At 45.7% G+C, this 21,410-nt stretch overlaps 1 protein-coding gene and 1 long non-coding RNA gene across 2 annotated transcripts in view; one reads left to right on the top strand and one right to left on the bottom strand.

Annotated features, from left to right (window-relative positions):
- Positions 1–21,410, top strand: part of LOC310693712 — a 45,629-nt gene that overhangs the window by 7,775 nt on the left and 16,444 nt on the right. The gene's annotated exons all lie outside the window — the stretch shown is intronic.
- LOC310693801 (CD276 antigen-like) lies at positions 8,043–11,830 on the bottom strand (the record flags this gene model as incomplete). Its single annotated transcript, XM_083476179.1, has 3 exons — positions 8,043–8,221; positions 9,042–9,338; positions 11,803–11,830. 3 exons carry the CDS (start codon positions 11,828–11,830, stop codon positions 8,043–8,045), a joined length of 504 nt encoding a protein of 167 aa, XP_083332305.1.

The following is a 21,410-nucleotide window of genomic DNA, read 5'->3' as shown; positions in this document are numbered from 1 at the left end:
TTAGCCTCTCTCTTTAAAGATTGAAATAAAAAAGGAAGGTAAGAAACTTTTCTTTGTCTTACCTGGGCAGCCAGCTGGGAGCCACTGACAACATCCTGACAATCACATTGTTAAGGCATGGGCAAGGGGGCCTGAACTGTGGATCTTTTGCCCTGGGCTCTGAATCGCCTGCTCTTTCATGCTTATTGAACTAATAGAATCATAGAGCTGTAGAGTTGGAAGGAACCAGCACCACTGAGACACAAACCACCCGCTATGTGTGTAGTATTGCAGGCTCAATTTTATGGAAGTCCTTTCCACTTGATGTCAGACAATCACCCTACATAGTGAACTTCCAGTGCCTACTGAATACTTTTTTAAAAAATTCTGGCAGGTATTTTAAATGAAGTTTGATTTTAGTTTTAACTGATTTTCTTCTTTTTTGTATCCTTGTAAAACCACGTAGAGATTATTGTAGTTAAGTGGTATATATTTTGTTTAAATAAAAATGAGTACAACCTCCTTCAGTGCTACACTGCCCACTGAGAGAGGGAGCGCATTGCCTTAGGCAGATACATATGCATTGCCACCCAGCCCCCGCAAAACCAGGCAATAGATGACACAGACTGGCATAATATTTGCATGTGCTAATTTATATGCATCAGGGGAAATTTACAAATAATCACTGCAATTTAAACAGAAGCACATCCCTCACTATACCAAGGAAGACTGTGTGATCAGGTTACCTGTGTGCCTACTCACTCTGTCATCCAGGTAAGTGAAAGTGGAGAAATTTGATTCAGCTGACATTTAAAGGTGGACTTAACCTAATTCACACTTACTGAAGCACAGCCAACCAAGCTTACCACTTCTCCAGAGGCAAAAACACTTGCAGCTGTATCCATACCTATACCTATGTACTCAGTATCAAGTCCCACTTTGGGGCTAAGTTTCAAGTGCATCAAGTGAGGGACACCATGAAGTGTAGCCAGAAAGAGTCTGGTCAGAGCTGTCTGTAGGATCTCGCCTTGCATAGGAGCCGAGGTTCCCTCAGCTCCCCCTGAAATATTTGAGGGAGCCGCCCCCCCCCCAAGTTGATGGGCATAGCCATTCCAATGGCGTATGTGCTCCATGTCGTGTGATCGATTGTGTGGGGCGGGGCTTACTTGTTCCCCACCCCAAGTATTTTAATCAAGTTTGCACCCCTGTCGCCTTGCAATACAATTCCTTGCATTTGAAGCCTACAAAGGCCTATAAACCATTACCCTTTCCGGGTGAGATTCACTCACATACAGTGGTACCTCGGGTTACATACACTTCAGGTTACATACGCTTCAGGTTACATACGCTTCAGGTTACAGACTCCGCTAACCCAGAAATAGTACCTCGGGTTAAGAACTTTGCTTCAAGATGAGAACAGAAATCACGCAGCAGCAGTAGGAGGCCCCATTAGCTAAAGTGGTGCTTCAGGTTAAGAACAGTTTCAGGTTAAGAATGGACATCTGGAACGAATTAAGTACGTAACCAAAGGTCCCACTGTACTGGCAAATTCAGGTCACCCTACTAAAGTGGTGTTGGCACCCTTGTGCTTTGCGCCCCAATTGGATTTCTTGCAATAAGAAAAGTGACGGGGCAATGCGATGGGAAAAGGTAGGATTACAACTGCTTGAGGCAGTGTTGTCTACCTGCCCCACAAACTTGGTGCGAACAAACCAGGGTGAATGTTCAACAAACAGGTGATGCAGAAGCGAGCTGGGTCTTGCTGCATCATGAAATGCACTGCAGATGTGGCAGGATCCAAAACTATTCTGCCCGCATACACACTTCTTTCCAGTGATTATGTAGCTCCCAAGAAGGGGCGAATGCCACGGGTGCATTGAGATGTACCACCCTCTGGCAATAACACTGCTGCTGATTCAGGTGAGGCAGATGGAGAGGGACTCAGGGGCTGCGGAGGGAGCTGCCTCCCTCACTTCCTTTTCTCCGTCTGTACCTGTTTTGTGCTATCCTGGACCACAACAGCCTTCCGGAAAAACAGAAGGAAGCACAGAAGAGAAGGAAACGGTGGATGCCCAGCCCCAGGGAAACAGCTCTGTTTTGATGAATGCTTACATCGTAATTTGAAAATGGGAGCTGGGGGTGAGCATAAAAGCATTTACTCCTCCACATGTTGTACAGCAGTGTGACCGTCTGTCAAAGTACGATGCCCATCCGACAGCTCTGGACTGGATTTCCCGAGAAGCCTTTTGTGTTTGTCTCGATAAGCCCCAGAAATTTCCTTCCACTGGGGGTCATCTGGCCACGAGCAGCGGGGAGCTTTGCGACTGACGCACAAAGGGTGGGCCCAGCCAGCAGGGGGTCTGCCACTCCCAGCTCCAGAGCACAGGAAGTTGCAGCCCTTGTGCATACTGAACCAGGCGACCTTTCCGACGGGTTATGTTGCCATTGTGCTTTATTGGCTTGTAACCTCTCCCCCCCCCCCGAGCATGGGAGGGGCAGGGGAGGATCAATTAAATAAATAAGCGTCACTAATAGGCCGGGTCGCCTGACAAATTTATGATGCTGCTTGGGGTCAGTAGCTTTTGGGTGGGGTCTATGGGACAGCCCCCTCCCGCATGCTCCTTATAGAAATCATTCCAAGATTCCCAAAAGGCCACCTCTTTCCATGCAGATCTTCTTGAGGGTGAAGATCAACAGAGTGAACCCTCCTAGTGGAGCAGCAATTTTTTTTAAAAAAACACACTGCTAGGACATTTGCAATGCTAAGCAGGGTCTGGTATGGTTTCAGATTGGATGGGAGACAGCATGTTGAGATTCCTGCATTGCAGGGAATTAGACTAGATGACTCTCAAGGTCTCTTCCAACTCTACAATTCTGTGTTTCTAGTTCCAGTACTCTTAGAAGTTGAAGGGGGTGGTGGTCTGGCAGAGGATATTCTCTGCGGCAGCCCCTAAGCTGTGGAATTCCTTCTGGACAGGGATCCCGCCAACTCTCCCCTCCCACTCTTGGTTGCTTATTTCTTTTATATCTTTATTTTATACCACTTGATTGTAGTAAGCCCCTGCTGAAATTCACCCGCATCCACCCACGACAGGGTAACAGAATGTCGCCACTGGGACATGCAGGACCCAGCTTTTCTCGGGTGGGCACTGAGCGCCGCAGCCCTAGAGTCGTTCGTGACTGGACTTAACTGTCAGGGGTCCCTTTACCTTTTTAAGCCAAGCTCTGTCAACAAATACACGCAGCAACTTTGCTGTAGTTTCGCGAGGTTCAATATCTGCATGGAACAGGCCTCTCATTTTGCTCCTGCTGGCTAAAATGGATAGACAAGGGGGCTCCAGCATCATTCGTTTTCCTGAATAGCTTCATTCATATGTGCTGTATTGGAGAATCACAAAGCTTAGGAAATGTGCAAAGCAAATAACTGTGCTGGGGAAAGGCAAAAGGACCCCAAAGTTAGGGAAGCCCAACTGTCTTCTGAATTAAGCTCAGGCTTCAGATTAAGGGGTGATGTGTGGGTTCTGCCAACCTACACCTGCCCTGTAAATCATAGCAATTTTTCTTTTCTGTTTTGTTGCTTGTGGCAAGTCAGGAAACTCTAACACAAGGATGCTATGCTAATCGGGTCACCGTCCCCCTGCCCAAAAAGGGAGAGGTGAATTGCCGTGTCTCCATGTCTCCACATAATGTGTAGTTTGGGCTTTAATACTACTATTCAAGAAACTAGGACCTGGGAAACCAGGGTTCAAATCCCCGGTCAGCCATAAAGCTCGTTGGTTGACCTTGAGGCAGTCACAGTCTATCAGCCTAACCGACTCCACAGGCTTGTTGTGAGGATAAAATGGGGAGGTGGAGAACTCTGTATTCCACCTTGAGTTCTTGGGTGGAAAGATGTTTATAAATGTAATAAGTAAGTACATTGGTATGGCAAAAGTCAGCCGAGTTGTTCCTGTGGTGAAATGGTTGGTGATTTTACCACAAGTGCAACTCAACCTGCAATTGATCGACTCGCTCCACTTTTGGCCGCTTTGCAGTTGGAAGTGAAGTGAGTTCTCAAGATGCCTTATGAGTAGATGTAAGTTGTTTCTGAGTAGGGTTTAGGGATGGGGGAGCAATTTGATTCAGTTCACATTTAAAGGTGAATCTACGCTGTTCACTTTATCCGAAACAATAATGTGAACTGAGACACAGGTATTCTTTGTGCTGCAGTTTTCCACCCAGAGTTTTAAAAATCCATATATTATGGAAATGTGGGCATAAAATATATATATATTAGTAAAAATAACATACCAAAAGGCACTGTATTACAAAAAATTGCTTGCAGAAATGTGTTTATTATGTGTTCATTAGAAGTCTGCACTAAAATGAATTTTCATGAGGATTTTTTTTTAAAAAAACCACACATCTCGCAAATTGCTGCAGAAACACAGAGAACTGAATTTGAGACTGGAAAAAAGAGCAACTGAGAGAACTGAAATTGGCAGATCTTCCCATCCCTAAATTGCACAAACACTTGCATTCTGCCTCACTTTACCCTTCTTGTCTGCTTGATGCAGAACCCGAACATCATCCCATATTTTATCCCATCATCTGCCTCTAAGCTCCTTGGACCCCAGTCTGCCTGGGACCAAATTCTGAGCTTGGCTGAGGCCTGGAGGCCATTTGGCAAAGTTTTTGCAAAAACCCTCCTGCAAGAATCGTTACAGCATTTTCAGGATCTAATTTGAAAAAGTGAGAAATACAACCAGCAGCAAACGCCAATGGCAGTTTTGGGGAACCTCTCGCCATTGCACCACCACCAATGCCCAGCACGAAACAGGAGGACATCTAACTGAGAACCTGCTGCTCTCTTCCCTGCTCTCGTTTCCTCTGCCATCTTTCTTGCAAGCTGAACTATTACTATAAACGCCACAAGCGGGAGAGACAGGAAATCGCTTCCGATCCTAATCATGGCGGTGGATTGAATGAAGCTGGTGTGCTTAACTGAAAGAGCTAATCATGTGAGTTTACGGGCAGGCTGCTTAACCTCTCTTTATGCATGCCATAGAGGTTTGCTGTAACATACAGGTCTCGGCCAACACAAATAGTTTCTGTCAATGTGTTTTATTGGAGGGCATCAAAGTGAGATCAATACAGAGTTTCAAAAAGCTCAGCTGACTTGCTGGTGCTAACCTAGCAAGAAAAGATCAGATCAGCATAGAATGGGGAGGAGGTAAAGGAGGACAGAGCTGTGGGGCGAAGGAAAGGGGGTGCTATTTTGCTAGAAAAAGAGGTGCTGGAACTCACCATGAACACCTTGCTTGTTCTCTTACAATGGCAGTGGCACCCATCTGAGAGGGGCCGGAACTGAGTTCTGGTGAGTTGCAGTTGAAAAAAGCCCTGGTAGGGATGGGGAAGAAAATAGATTCAGTTCACATTTTAAAGTGAAGCTACCTAAATACATGCTTCCTGAAACAACCCACAAACCAAAACACAGTCACCCTTAGAAATTCACACTTCTCCTAATTTATGATTCAAGGACCCACCACCCTCTTGAGAATAAGAAAGACACATGGACACGGTATATAAGGTTAATGGGCTAAAAAAGGCCACAACTTTATTGATTACAGCATGTGAGAGGTGCTGGCTTAGGCATTGGATAAACAACAGCAAGTGACTCCACCCCCTCAGGGAGGGGTGAGTCTATCAAGGGTTAACCACCGGTGGGAGGAGTCTGTTGATGCAAATACAACTGAAAGCTCCCCCTGATGTCACCGGGGGTCGTGCCATGGCCCTAGCCACTAGCAAGGGCATTGGACAGGATCCACGACCGCCGGATTCCTTTACCGGAATACCCATAAAGTGGAGGGGTAGGCGATGGCCACACCCTGCCCTCCAATAAACAAACATATTCCAATGCCTAACTGCCAATACCAAAAAGTTGTGACGATTTGCTACAAAGTAGGCGAAAAACGAAGTGGCCGGTGCCAATTTGCCAGTTGGATAAAAATTCCTACCAGGCCCCTTGACCAACCAAGGTGACCAACCACAGGTCCATAGCAAGGTCAAGAACCAAGCAATGAACTAGAGGGAGGGTAGGTGGGTGATCTGACTAAAGGCCGAAACACCCCCTGCCAACACAGAAAACGGCAGAAATGACTGGCAGAATCCGAGACCAGGGAGAAGAGTTGGTGAAAGAAGACTGGAAGAAATTTAAAGACTATTTACAGAAATATTGTAAAATTAATGAATGTTAGAAGGATGTTGGAAAGAAATTAAGGGGTTTCCAGCTGTAATGCATTAGGAGATACGGGGGGGGGGGAAGGTTTATAAATGGGTAAAAGCTTAATGGTAAGGATTTGCTGAACTAACAAATTGAAGTGGAATACAAAGAAGGGAGGTATGAGGAGGTCTGGGAAAATAAGCGTAAGGAAGATATGTTATGGAAAACTATTTGTTTTTTAATTGTTTTTATGTTGTATTTTGTTTTTTTGTTATTTTTCATTTTCATTGTTATATTTTAAAAAACTTTAATAAATATCTTTTTTTAAAAAAAACAGAAAACGGCTCCTGCTCACAACTCCTCCCTTCTGCAAGGAGGAGAGGCTTTCACAGTACATTTCTCCAGCTAAGAAACGCGTACAAAAACGCATATACTAAGGTAGGTTGTGCAATGCATGCCTATATTAGTGGAAATAACATCCAAAAGGCATTATTAATATTATAAACATTAGGAAAAATACTTTTTGCAAAAAAAATCAATGCATGTCCTGGAGACCACCTGGCATTGCCAGAGCTTGCAAAGCAGTACCCACCCAGCTTTGCACAGTGTCTACAAACTCTCTTTTGATCCAGTCTGATTTTTACGTGCTCTGCCACACGTGATGTCCTGTGCATAGCTTGGCCAAAATAGCCCCGTGGGCCCAACTGTGTGTGAGGGAGAGGCCTATTTAGATGCATGGGCCAGAGGTTTCCTGCCACTGATTTAACATGTGACCTTCACACAAGTCTGTTAAAAAAACCAAACAAATAAGAATCATGCACACAAATGCCCTTATTCCATAAGATTTGGAAATGGCCAAGAATATTTTTCTGGGTAAAACAATTTAATGGAATAACAAATATTTCTGGTTATTTCTTAAGATCAGCCAGAGTTCCACCACATGAACACACACTAACATGTCATTCACAAGAAACAAGTATAAAACCAAAGTAGGTTTTTCTTGCATGGTACACAAATGATCAATGGAACTCCTTGCTGCATTATGTAGTAAAGGCTAGCAACTTCATTGGGTTGAACAAAAGAAGAAACAACTTCATGGCCGAGTTAGATGCCATGTGGCTAAGGGCTTGCCCACAATGTACCATTAGTGTGCTTTTGTCTTGAATGAATGTGAACTGGATGCCCGAATGATCACAAATTTAGTACTAAAGTTGCTCAGAGTTGTAACTGAGTCCCTGGCAGTGGATGTGTATGAGATTGAAGGCATGTGCATACAGTATGTTGCAATGTTTTGACCTTTCCTCAAGCCTGCCTCTGGAAGGCATTCTGTAAGAGAAATATTGTGGTGTGGCTGGAAACCAATACAAGCCTAATGTGAATTTTTTTGGGTTGCAAAACAAATTCCAGAAAAAGCTGGGTCCTTATAACACGCCCTCGTGTTACATTACATAGCAATGCCTGCAAAAATCAGGAAATCCATTCTAGGGGAAGTTTGCTAAGCCACCATTCAGACAAACTCGGAAGAAATGAAGAGAAGGAACACAAAAACATAAAGCCTTCCTGGGTCTGACTAAACGCTCATCTAGTCCTGCATTCTGCTCTCTGAGTGGCCAACAAGATGCCTCTGGAAAGCCCACAATCAGGACATGAATGCAAGAGCGTTTTCCCCAACTATGAACCCCAACAACTGGTATTCAGATGCACACCACTTGGGATTCCCTCTTGACAAATAGCCATAGATAGATGTCCTCCATGAATCCCCTTTCAAAGCTAAGTTGGTGAGCACCAGTACGCCTTAGGGCAGCAAATTTCATAGTTTTAACAATGTGCTGGGTGAGCAAGTCTTTCTTTTCAACTGTTGTCAGGATGCTGTCAGCAGCTCCCTGCTGGTTGCCAGTGGCGGAGGAACCCTCTCCGGCACCCGGGGCGGGGCAATCTGTACGGAGTGCACATGTGCGGCATCCCGTATGGACTGCGCATGTGCAACATCCTGCACACTCCGTACAGGCTGCCGTGCAAGCGGCATCCTGTATGGGCATCCTGCGCATGCGCAGCAGCCCGTGTGCCCTTGGCCACTCTACAGCTGGGGGGAGGCAGGGGCCATCTTGTCACCCCTCCCGAGTGGCACCCAGGGCAGCCCGCCCCCTCCGCCCCTCACTTTGCATGCCCCTGCTGGTTGCCCAAACCAAACTCCTGCCACTTGTACAGTTAATAATGAACACAAATTACCTACAGGCCTGGGAACGCTGCCTGATCAGGGTGTGATAAATATGAAGGAAAATCTGATTAACAGGACGGTGGACTTTATAGTAGTTTTTCCAGATGGAGAAGAACAGAAAACTACTGTGCATGGCAGTAAAGACATGATGGACCTCTTAGTTGACTTGTGCAGCCGGTACCACTTAAATCCAGCCTATCATACCTTGGAGCTTCAGTCTTCAGGAACCCAACAGACTTTGAGTTATAAGCTAAATACTTTGATAGGGGCACTGGATGTATGGAAGATACTTCTGAAGGAGAAGGTTCCTGCAGGAAAGTATAAAGACAAGGGAAAGTTTCTTACCGTACTTGCTCTCCCATGATTCCCCAGCTTTCCCCCTCATCTCTCGCTGAGCTGCCTCAATCTCCCGCTGTCAATCTATCCTGTCTTCCTCTTCCTCCTCCCTGGAAGGGTCAGGATGGGGAGGTGGTCTCTGCCATTCCTCCTCTGCCCAGTCCCTGACAATCCGGCCCGTGGGCCTTAGTTTGCCAACCTGTGTCCTATGGCTTTTCTGAACAACAGCCAGACCTTTCTCACACAGAGCCCCCCAGCAGCATGCCAGCCCCCAGCCACCCTCCCCTCCCTGCTCCCACCCCTGACCTGTGATGGTGACAGAGGCGTGGGTCTCCTGCCGCAGCAAAGGGTTCCTCACTAAGCAGCTGTAGGTGCTGTAGGGCTCCAGCACCACCCGCAGGATGCTCCGCACGTCGAAGAGGCCCTCCTCGTTGGCCACCTGGGAGGTGGTGATGTTCTCCGTTATGTTGTTGCCGCGGCCATCTTGCCACAGCACCGTCGCCTCAGGGTAGCCGGAAAAGGTGTGGCATATCACCGTGACCAGGTCTCCCGGCTTCAGGTTCTTGTTGGGCTCCAGGTTCAAGTTGAGCTTGGAGTAGAAAGCTGGAAGATGAGAAGCAGGTGGAATGCTGTTCAGCCCACAAATTTAATAAGTACATCCCTTATCATATATTAACAAAGGTAACGTTAAAAAACCCTCACATTATATCAAATGCATTATACTGCCTGCAAAAAAATTGCATATATTAGCAAAGAAATTTCCCTGGAATGCTAAGGAATCTTTGTGATCTTTTTTTCTGTTTAAAGAATTGCAAATTGATGAAGAAATGCAAGACTAAATGCAAGATGGGGGAGGGGGACCAGGACTCAGCCTTTAGCAATGGTTCTGAAAGTGTGTGATGTACCTGTCAGGATGCTGTCAGTGGCTCCTGGCTGGTTGCCCAGGAAAGTATGAAGACAAGGGAAAGTTTCTTACTGTCCTTTTTTATTTCAGACTTTACAAAGAGAGGCTCTAGAACCCAGCATCTTGGATAATGACGTTGTCCCAAGTGAATTTCCACCCCTGTCTCTCCCACTTCATCACTTCTACGGGTGCTGCTATGTGCCCTCTGTCTTTGAGCTCTTTGCTCTCCTACTTTTAAGGCTCGCCGGGTTCTGGGAGGTGGAGGGTCTGGGATGCTTTCTAATGACAACGTGTCAACCGGGCATTATTCTGGCTCTCCCATGATTCCCCAGCTTTTCCCCTCATCTGAGCTGTGACCTCCCTCAACCCACTGTTGTAAATCTATCCTGTCTTCCTTTTCCTCCTCCCTGGAAGGGTCAACCAAAAAGGAATAGTCGCTAAGAGACAGTGGCAGATAAACATCTTCCTAGACCTATTATGCAAAAGCCTTAATGAAATTAGTGTGTGTGATGGGGGAGATAACTAATCACAGGATGCTGTGTGAACTAGACCAGCTATTCATGCAGTTTTATGTTTCAGCTCACATAGAAGAAACTGCCACACTGACTCAGCCAGAGCCTGTAGGACAAACCCTGCCCAGAGGGACAGAGTGGCCGTACCTTGTATTCAAGACAGAGAAAAGAAGCATGAACTTATGGAATTCACTGTCACAGAGCGACAGGGATCGGTTGTTAATCCACTCTGGGAAATGTAGTGCTGCAAAGGGAATGGGGCTCTCTCAGAAACTCTCAACGCCCTTAACAAACTAGAACTCCCAGGACTTGCTGGAGGGAGCTAAGACACTTAACTCAATGAGACGATGAGTTCCTGTATTTCGTATCATCTAAAGCAATACATGAGCAGATGCTCACAGATGTATTGTTATTAGCAGTGGGAAAGAGGGAGAGAGGGAGCATGAGAGCACATGGGTCCAGTTGTTCCCCTATGATTTATACCCTATACAGTCAAAATTTGTTCCTTGTTTAGTGTAGTATTGTCATCTTTGGAAAGAAAAGTGGGGGTAGGGAGGGGGGAGATTAGACATATTCCATTCCTGCTGCAAGAATGTTTTATGCAAATTGCTAATGAGATGATTTGCATATTTGTAGCCTATTTGCATGAGGCCATAAACCTGGTGGTGGCTGTTGTTATTTTTTAATGTGTGGTTTTAGTGCCGTCACACTGACAGGCCGGGTGAATTACATCTCATGCTTCTCTGCAGGGCAGCAGGGAGGCAAACTCCCCCCAAGCCTATATGACACCCCTCCCTGTCTCCATTTACAAGATGTGCACCCTGCTTTTCTGGTATGTATCCCAGGTGAGCCACTGTCTCTTTTTTGACTTTGGGGTAGAGATTGGGGAGGGAGGGGTGCCTTTTTACAGTTGTGAGGTGCTGCTCTTCAGCTTTCAGCCAGTAGAATTGTTAAAAGGTAAAGGACCCCTGACAGTTAAGTCCACTCGTGAACTACTCTGAGGTTGCAGTGCTCATGTCACTTCACTGGCCGAGGGAGCCGACGTTTGTCCGCAGACAGCTTTTCCAGGACATGTGGCCAGCACGACTAATTCGCTTCTGGCGAAACCAGAGCAGCACACGGAAACGCCGTTTTACCTTCCCGCCGGAGCGGTACCTAATTATCTACTTGCACTTCATGCTTTCAAACTGCTAGGTTGGCAGGAGCTGGGACCGAGCAATGGGAGCTCACCCCATCATGGGGATTCAAACCGCCGACCTTCCAATCGGGAAGCCCTAGGCTCTGTGGTTTAGACCACAACGCCACCCGTTAGGGACCCCCAAATGAAAGCAGAGAGAGGTTGCTGTAATCCATAGCATGCAAGGAAGTGAAGTGATGGGCTGGTACATAGGGAGCTGCCTTATACAGAGCCAGACCATTGGTCCTTCTCACTCAATATTGTCTGCGCTAACTGGCAGTAGCTCTCAGGGCTTCAGACAGGAGTTTTCCCCCCAAACCTACCTGGAGATGCTGAGGGTGGGGCATGGGGTCTTCTGCCTGCAAGCAGATGCTCTACACACTAAGCTAGATCCTTCTGCTGCCACCTGCCATTTTGAATTAAACCATTTACCCAAAGCAAGAGTGCCAGTGAGCTCAGCCAATCAGATGCTACCTTGGGCAAGGGCGGGCAACAAGGGCATTGGGGGAATGGCAAAGGGTGGGGAATCAGGATTCTTGTAAGCTGATCTGCTAAAGATGCTTTAAATGAATAATGGTTAGAAAATCAATGTTGGCTGGCCCGATACAGGGCTCCTGCACATTTAATTGTTGTCACCAAGAGTTCAAAATATGCCTCGCCAGCCATAGTGGGCGGAATAATGGGCATGCTACACAATGCCTTAGTGTTCATGCGCTTGCAGTGCGATATCCTGAGTTGCCTGCTTGTCATTCGGATGTTTAATTTCTAGACAGTGGCACCATCAGGACAGGACTCTGGAGCAGAATTCTGTGGCCCCACTAATCAGAATGAGTGGAAGGGGACCCCCAAAGCAGTGTGGCTAGCTTCGCACCTTGAAAAGTAAGTGAAGGAATGCCCATATTACAACTGAAAGAGGTGGGGTTTAAGGCCATCATATCTGGAGTCTAAACTTAGCTAACTGCACCATCGCTTCCTCAGCCCCTCAAGAACGGCAAGTCTGGGAATCTGCAAGTCTAAGAATATTAGGTAAAGGTAAAGGGACCTCTGACCATTAGGTCCAGTCGTGACCAACTCTGGGGTTGCAGTGCTCGTCTCGCTTTATTGGCCGAAGGAGCCGGCGTACAGCCTCCAGGTCATGTGGCCAGCATGACTAAGCCGCTTCTGGTGAACCAGAGCAGCACACAGAAATGCCGTTTACCTTCCTGCTGGAGCGGTACCTATTTATCTACTTGCACTTTGACGTGCTTTCGAACTGCTAGGTGGGCAGGAGCAGGGACTGAGCAATGGGAGCTCACCCCGTCGTGGGGATTCGAACCACCAACCTTCTGATCGGCAAGTCCTAGGCTCTGTGGTTTAACCCACAGCGCCACCTGCGTCCCTAGCGTCACATTAAGATGTCTTTAAAAGCAAAATATGGACAAAATAGAGACCAGTTTGCATGTTCAGACCCAGAGACCTCCCCTCTAAATAAAGACACACTTGATTCAAATTTTAGTATTGGTTTTTGGCAGAATTTAGGCCACAACTTTATTGATTACAGAAGGTGAGTGGTTGCATAGGCTCTGGTACAACTAGCTCCCTGTACCCTTGCAGGCAGCGCTGGCCCAGGGCACCAGCATAGGTCAGCCAAGGGTGAACACCTGAGTAGGCAAAAAGCCAGGAACAGACTATCTTCACCACCCAGATGCCCCCCTGGACTCAGGCATGGGCACAACCCCTTCTCGGGGGTTGACCAAACCAGTTGAGCCCCTGGATTCCTTTAATGGAATACCCTTCACATAGGGATGGCGAGACCGTTCTCCCATCCCTATCATCTGAACCAGTGCCTATCCATAACCTTACAAGTTGTGACGATTTGCTACACGGCAGGTGAAACCCAAATGGCAACAGCCAATCAGACAAGTGGGGAAATTCCTGCTGTGCCCCTGTCCCAAAGACAGACGACACACAACAGCATAGCAAGGCTAATTGCAAAATGCCCTAAAAGTAGGCATTGGACGGGTGTTCCAATGCACACGCCGAAAGAAGAAGCTCTGTGTCACATGCATGGGTATATAAAGGTCCCTCAATCTGTTTGGACTGTGCCCCATTGGCCAGATTGAACCCAACAATGAGGGACCTACCAATCGGGTGTTGTGGCTGTCCAATCTCACCCACCCACAACACAGGAGGTCAGTCTCCAGGTCTCACCACAACACGTGCCCTCTTTTAGGGAGGACACGATTTGTCACACGTAATGCAGTTATAGGCACTGTCCCTGGTAAATAGAGACAGGAGATAAATGTTTAGCATATATGAAGTCCCACTGATGGAGCTGGAGAAAGGAATCCTCTCTGCTTGATACTCCAGGGAGTTCGATTTGCGATCTGGTCCCTGGCCAGCATTGAAATTGCTGGATCAGAAGAAGTGCCGGCATGATTAAGCGCACACACCTCCTACATAAGTATATTTATATGTACTCATAAAGTTGAAGGGGTTGTAGATCTTATAAGATTGTCTGCATGCAAACGATCTCAAGTTATACAAGACAGGATGATTCAACTGTTTTCGTCTTGGAACAAATCCACGGCCTTCTTGCTTTGAGGAACTGCTAAAGATCTATGCTTCTAAGACTTCTACAAAAACTCTGACTTCCCAGAACAGAAACTTCTATGCACACACAGCCCTGCTTCCGTGCATTTAAAAGAGACAGAACCTTTTGTATGCGTGGGCTTTGCACAACAGGCAAGGCAAACCATGTCTTTAGCCAAGTGCAAAAAGTTTAGATGAGCAACTACTCTTAGCTATCTAAATAATCATCATCAACAACTCAGCCCTGATGGAAGATTTATTCCACAGTGTAGAGAATGGGCCCCTTCCCATATTTCAGTATGACTGTGTGCAGGAATAATCTCACACAAGTCAAATGGGAAGATGGAAAGTACTCATGAATCAGATTCAGAAGAGCTGGCAGTCTGCTAACATCTTGACATACCAGTGTGTATAAATCTAAGGTAGCAAGATTGCGACCCAGAAATTCTCCTCCCCGACCACATTAAAGGTGCTCCCAGACTGCCACTCTTTTGGGGTGGGATTCAGTCACAGGTTGGCAAATTTAGGTTGCACAATTGCAGTTGATTGTGAGTGTGTGACCCTGCACAGCAAACTCACTTCCCCCACAGATTGGTCTTTTGAGATGAGGGAAGGGAGATGGGACAACACTTTATGCATTTATTTATTTCATAAAATGTATATAGCACTTGACTGTAAAAAAAAAAACCCCACCAACCTCAAAGTTGTTTGCAAAAATGATAAAGCAAAGAATAAAAATATCACTGAGAAAAATGAACAACAGTAAGACTTTCAAAAAGTTCAAATCACAATGGACTAAAAAGAGATTGAAACTGGGAGTTGTAGTTGTGAGGGAGTGCATTACAGTCTTCTTTGGGCGAAGCCATCAGCACTAAATGTACTTTAAATGTATGATGTGGCTATAACCAGAGTTATTCATCCTAGCTGCAGTCTGGGAGCCCCATGCAATTGACATTGCAAAAGTGACCTCCAAGATAAATGCACCAAAATCATAAATTGTGTAGAAGGAAACAGACCTTTCCCTGGTTATACCCAGGTTACAAGGGATTGGATCCAGATGTAGTCATGCTTAGAGTAGACCTATTGAAATCAACAGGACTTAAGCTGATTCTGGTGGGTCTTCTAAGGGGGAATGGGGGATAAATTCTATTCAGTTCACATTCAAAGCAGAAATGGCACAATCTGCACTTTCGGAACCAATAAGAGAACCAAAACATAGCCATCCTTCAAAATTCGCACTTCTTTGAATTTTGCAAAAATGCATTTAATTCTTGCATAAAGTGTGCATAAAAATGTAGAATAACACAGACATTTACTATATTAGGGGAAACAGGGTTTGTTTTTGTTTTTTAAAAAAAGGTGTATTAGGAAAAACTGCATGCCCAAAGTGCGCATATTAGGAGAAATTTGCATTAAAATTCTGATGAATTTTCATAATTTTGTTTTTTATAATTGCAAACTGATGTGGAAATGCAGAAGGGTGACCTTAAGATTGGGGGAGTGGAGAAACTGGGAGAAACGAAAAGTGACAGATTTACCTATTCCTACTTCTACATTCAGATCCAATCAAGTTGCTTAACAGTCAGGGGTTCTTATAGACTGCAGCTTCAGCCTAGAGGAAAATATAATTCCTATATGAAAATTCTACTTCCCATCATGGAAACCAGCATGCAGACCCTTGTACACACATTCCTGCTCCTGCTGACTCTCTCTTGTGCGTTGATATAGGGTGAAACTGAGATTTATTTCTGCAATTAGATCTTTGCGGCAAGAATTAATCTAAAGAGAAAGGGAAAAGGAGAGGGAAGTGTTTATTAATTATATATATTTCAGTTAGTGAAACATAATATTTAACTTAAATAATTGCAGGCAGGCATCTGGCAGGAGAGCGCGATCCATTCCGAGTGACGAATGCTTCTGTGCTTTTCGCTCTTGGCTCGCTGGGTTGATCTGTGAGATGACGAACGTGCCTCATGTTTCCCACGCTCTGGAGCTTCACACACAAGGAGGGAAAATATGGTTTCCAGCTCTTCCCATGAGCTATCCTTACCCTCTTACTAGAATAGTGACCTCACCTAGCCACTGAGGGATTAGCACAATGTTGGCGTTTAATTTTGTGCCAGTGTATGTGTCCTGGTGGAACTGATGCATTTGGTTGTGCCAAGGATCCGTAAGAAGGCTGGAGCCATGAGCTGGAGCCATGAGCTACTCTGGCCATGCCCACGCCACCCAAAAATGTTCCAAATCTGCTCTTGCACACCCTTTTCCTCCTGGATGCTGATGACCCTGCTGAAGACCCAGTTTGTGTGTGGGGAGCTATAGAACTGGTGTGAAGGGCCAAAGCTGAATGGCAGGTCGCATGCTTTGCATGCAAAAGCTTCCAGGTTTAATCCCTGGCCTCTCTGGATAGGGCTAGGAGAGACCTGTTAATGGAACGCCACCCCCACCCCCCCGCCAGTCAGTGTAGACAATGCAAGTTTGGCACTGAAAGCAGATTTTAGAGCTGTGATTTGCAGCAGGTCATTTTGAGACACCTTGACTCAGAAATCAGCTCTGCTGAGTTCAATGGAGCTTACTCCCAGGTAAGTGTGTGTAGGAATGGAGCCTCCATTCAACCTTTAGGGTAGGGTGAAGAACTTGTGGACCTCCAGATGTTGCTGGACTACACCTTGACCACTGGACTTGCAGAATGGGGCTGATGGATAGATGGATTTTTTTTATGAATGATAAACGGCTTGATCAAAAGAAAAATGCTCCAGGCAGTGTAAAAAATAAGATTATGTATGAAATGTAGCTTAAACCCCCCAACCCAATCACAAAACCATACATAAAACCATCATCATTAAAAACGATGCATGGAACTGCCTCCAGGAGCACCTCAGTGGTAGAGCATTTGTTTTGGATGCAGAAGGCCCCAGGTTTGTTCCCCGGTATCTCCAGGTAGGACTGGGAGGATTCCTGCCTGAAACCCTGGAAAGCCAGTCACCATAGACCTGGGATGGGGAACCCATGGGCCATCGGACCTTATTGGACGGCAACCATAATCTAGTGCAGTGGTTCTCAACCTGTGGGTCCCCAGATGTTGTTGGACTACAACTCCCATCATTCCTAGCCAGCATGACCAGTGGTCAGGGATGATGGGAGTTGTAGTCCAACAGTATCTGGGGACCCACAGGTTGAGAACCACTGATCTAGTGGCTATGTTTGCTGAGGCTGATGGGAGTTGGAGTCCAACAGCACTTGGAGAGGCCAAAGATGTATGAATCGTCTGGCTCAGCATGAGGCAGTTTCCTATTTTCCTATTGGCATTATGACCGATCAGGCAAGCAATGTAAGGATGCAGTGGAAGTGTTTAAAGTACGGTCTCTTTAGTCAGACAAAATGAGGTATCTGTAGCTCAAATGACAGAGTGAATTTCTACGTGCTGTTCTTGGTTTCATCAAAGATCAAGAAGGGCTGCTTAATTGGATTTCTTCAAGGCCAGAAGTAGGAAGGCCTCGCTGTTTCTCAGGTTACAGGACTGCCAGAATAAAACAGGGGGAATGAATTAATCCTCATGCAAAGCTATTGAGCTTTCGGGCTACATATGCAAGGGACAGTGGGAATGCCCCTCACCCCCCCCCCGAGGTTTTAGACTGAGGCTGTGCTCAATTTATGAAGCGCAACAGGTATTGCTGAGATTAAAAAGTTAACTGAAGCACATTGCGCAGAGCAACGAAGGTGACGCAATGCAGAAACCTCAAACTCAAGATCCAGATTTCCTCTTATACTGGACTGGCTTCCTTCATCTGCAATATCCCTGTCTGGATGTATGAATGCGGCGTCTTCCATAATAGTGTCAGATATCAGTAACTGTAGCTCATAGCTGTCAACTTACAGATTTGAAAATAAGGGACCAGCAGCCTTGAAAATAAGGGACCAGCAGCCAAAATAAGGGACCTGCAGCCTCACCTGTTCCAGGCACTCCAGTCTTCCTGTCCTCCTGCAGTCTGGTCAAACTCATGCTGGTAGCTTTGAGAACACTGTCCAACCAACTTTGTAATCAGAGGTTCAACTGAAGAGAATCTGAATCACATGCACCACAAGGCCTATGCAGCCTCAACTTAAGATGGCTCCCCAGCCTGGCTTTGCACTGCAAAGTTTGCAGCATCACGTGCAACAAAATGGCGTCCAGCATTCAAAAACCCCCTCAGCTTGCATTAACTAGCCACATACAAGGCATGCAAGCTCCACCCCCCAGTCGTTCTTAGACTTCTTATAGGGTGAACAACACAGCCAAGCAACACAGTTGGAGCTTCCCTCTTCCCTGGCCGGCAGGGAGGGAGGGAGGGAGAGGAGCTGCTTCCTTTGAAATTTAAGGGACATCATTTAAGGGACATTTAAGGGACATCCATCAATAAGGAACAGCAGCGGGACATGGCGCTGGAATAAGGGACTGTCCCTTCAAATAAGGGACACTTGACAGCTATGCTGTAGATATTGGTAGGGAAAACCCCCATTAAGTAAGCTACAGGAAGGCAGCAGAAATTAGGCTGGCTTAGGCTGAGTCAGTGTGGTGTAGCGGTTAGAGTATCAGACTAGGACCTGCAAGACCAGGGTTCAAGTCCCCACTCAGCCATGATGCTCACTGGGAGAACTTGGGCCAGGCAAAATAGGGCGTGCCATCTTAGGGGATGAAATTTAATTTATTTTCAAATCTCTTTAGTGAGGGGTTTTAAAAATACATTTTTGGGTGTGAGGAATTCAAATCTGCTATTGTTTTTGTAATTGGGCAACCTTTAGTTTGGGAAGTCTACGTTTGATGAAGCCCACAAACTGCTTTTGGAAAACCGCAGAAATTTAATTTTGCCTGTGGTGTCCGTCCTGCATCTGTAAAGGCTAGGAGACCTGGCAGGCTGATTTGCTCTAAGTCTACACCAGAGGCCATCAGTTCTGGCCTCTGATAGCTTCCTTGACTCCATTTGTAAACCACACTGGCATCCCCTTCATCCTGCTGGTAACTTTCCTCATCTGCAGTATATATTCTAGCTTTCCCTCGATTACTGTGAACAGGTAAACAGGAGACCCTTTTTAATTTCAGAGAGATATACACTCAGACAAACATTCATTATAAGTGTATAATATTATTTTCTGCAAGGCACTTTGGGAGCCTTTCAGGATTGCAAGGCAGAGTAGCAATTAAACACAAAAATAAATATGCAGACATGCATCTCTTAGGAAAGCTTGGAGACAAAATGACATTCATGTTCAATTTTTTCCCTTCTATAATCTCTCTGAACTGTTGATGGGTTTCCCTCTGGAGTTCAGTGCAGCTAACAGTGGCAGGTGAAATAATTAGCTCTAATAAGTATGGACACTTTGCTAGACAATAGTTCACGTATAAGAAGCTGTTTGGAGCATCTAAAGCAGCATTTAAGTAAGAGGTGGATAATGACACACCTACCATAAGGCTTGAGTGATGCTGTGAGCTCATTTATGCATTTATGCTGCCATGTGCATGGATGTAGGTGGTAACAAGAATGAATGGACCTATGCGGATACGCACATGGAAAAGCCACAAAACATATGCATTCACTTATATGGATATACATTGTACATCACAGATGTAGTCATGTAAAACAAAGGCACAAGAACTGCTGGGGGGAAATATGGGAGAATCGTTCGTTGAAAATGTTGTCTGTAAGAATAAAAGAAAATTATTATACATTAGTTTGGAGATGGTATCTAACAACAGTCAGATTTAATAAAATACACAAGGAATATTTGGTTTTATGTTGAAGGGGATGCCAGGAAACAGGGAATTATGTTCACATGTGGTGGAGGTGTAAATATGTACAATTTTTTTTGGCAAAAGGTGTTTAGGGAGATCACAGAAATCACTGGGTTAAAGCTGACCAAAAGTCCAGAGGTAGCATTGTTATCAATTGCTCACAAATTTATTGAAAGCTGCACAAGTTATCATAGCTAGGAAGTGGAAGGGGCAAGCAGAATACAAAATGAAAGAATGGTATAAAGAGGTGTGGGATATAGCTATTAATGATAAATTAACTTGGGCCATTAAGGTAAGATGGGAAATATGCAGGAGAAATGATTTTGAGGAGATATGGAGGGTGTTTGTAGAATTTGTACTGTTAAAACGGAAAGAGGTCGAACCATCACATGAGGTGTTGAAATTCTGGGAGGTTGGATAGTTACGATGGAATGGTCTTGGGGTGGGGTGCACATTTTTATTCTTATTTATTTATGATTATTACTTTCTCAAAATAAAAATAAAATAAAAATATATATTTAAATAGTAAAAAGAAAAAAAAAAAAAGAACAGCTTGCTGGATCAGGCCAGTGGCCCATCAAGTCCGTCCTCCTGCTTTCACAGTGGACAGCCAGGTGCCTATGGAAAGCCCACAAGCGGTTCTGAGTGCGAGAGCAGCTCTCCACCCCTGTGGCCTCCAGCTGCTGGTACTCACTGACGTTCTCCCTCTGGCTTGGCTAGTAGCCATGGATAGTTTTCTCCTCCACGAATCTGTCTAATCCTATTTAAAAGCAATCCAAGTTGCTAGCCATCAACATAGTTTTCGTGACAGCAGATTCCATGGTCTATCTGTCCCGAACCTTCCAGCATTCAGTTGTGATTAGGGAAGAAGAAGAATTCTCTGTTTGCTGGACACGTGAGCAAAATTTACGACACCAAATGTGTGTAGAATAAATGTGCCTAGGTGAGGAAGCTGGGGGTGTGAGAGCAAGCCCTGCCTTTGTCAGTACACTTCCCTATGCGAGAGCCGTGCAAAAAGGAACCCACACGCATACAGATTCGAGGCACATAGAGACCATGCCAATGGCGGAGTGAAGACACATCAGAGGACGAGGTTCGCCACTGTGCTCCTACTCCCTCCTAAGCACATTCCTTTGCACATTCATTCTGCTAATCTGTGCATGAGGTCATCTTCCACAGCCATAGAGATAGCATTGTGGAGTTTATTTTTTGTTTATTCTGTGTACAATCATACCTCGGGTTACAGACACTCCAGGTTGCGTTTTTTCAGGTTATGGACCCGCCGAAACCCGGAAGTACTGGAACGGGTTACTTCCGGGTTTTGGCGGTTGCGCATGCTCAGAACTGCTAAATCTCATTTTGCACATGTGCAGAAGTGCCGAATCGCAACCCGCACTTGCGCAGATGCTCCCCTGTGGGTTGTGAATGCTGCGGGTTGCGAATGTGCATCCCTCACAGATCACATTCGCAACCTGAGTATCCACTGTATGTCATTGATTTTGTGTGTTTTGTGGTGTTTCCTGCTTCCTCCTCCTTCCTTTCAGAGCTACAGTTCCCAGAATTCCTTGGGAAGACCGATTCAGTATTAAACTGCTCTGGGAACTGTAGCTCTCTGAGGGGAAAAGGGGCCACCTAACAGCTCTCAGCACCCTTAGCAAACTACAACTCCCAGAATGCTTGGGGGGGGGAGGGAAGCACTGAGCGTTCAAAGTGTCATCACAGTGCTGTAAATATATGGTGT

Source organism: Podarcis liolepis (genome assembly GCF_965112155.1).
Source record: "Podarcis liolepis genome assembly, chromosome: 14".
Classification (NCBI taxonomy): Eukaryota; Metazoa; Chordata; class Lepidosauria; order Squamata; family Lacertidae; genus Podarcis; species Podarcis liolepis.
This window is presented reverse-complemented; position numbering and strand designations above follow the sequence as displayed.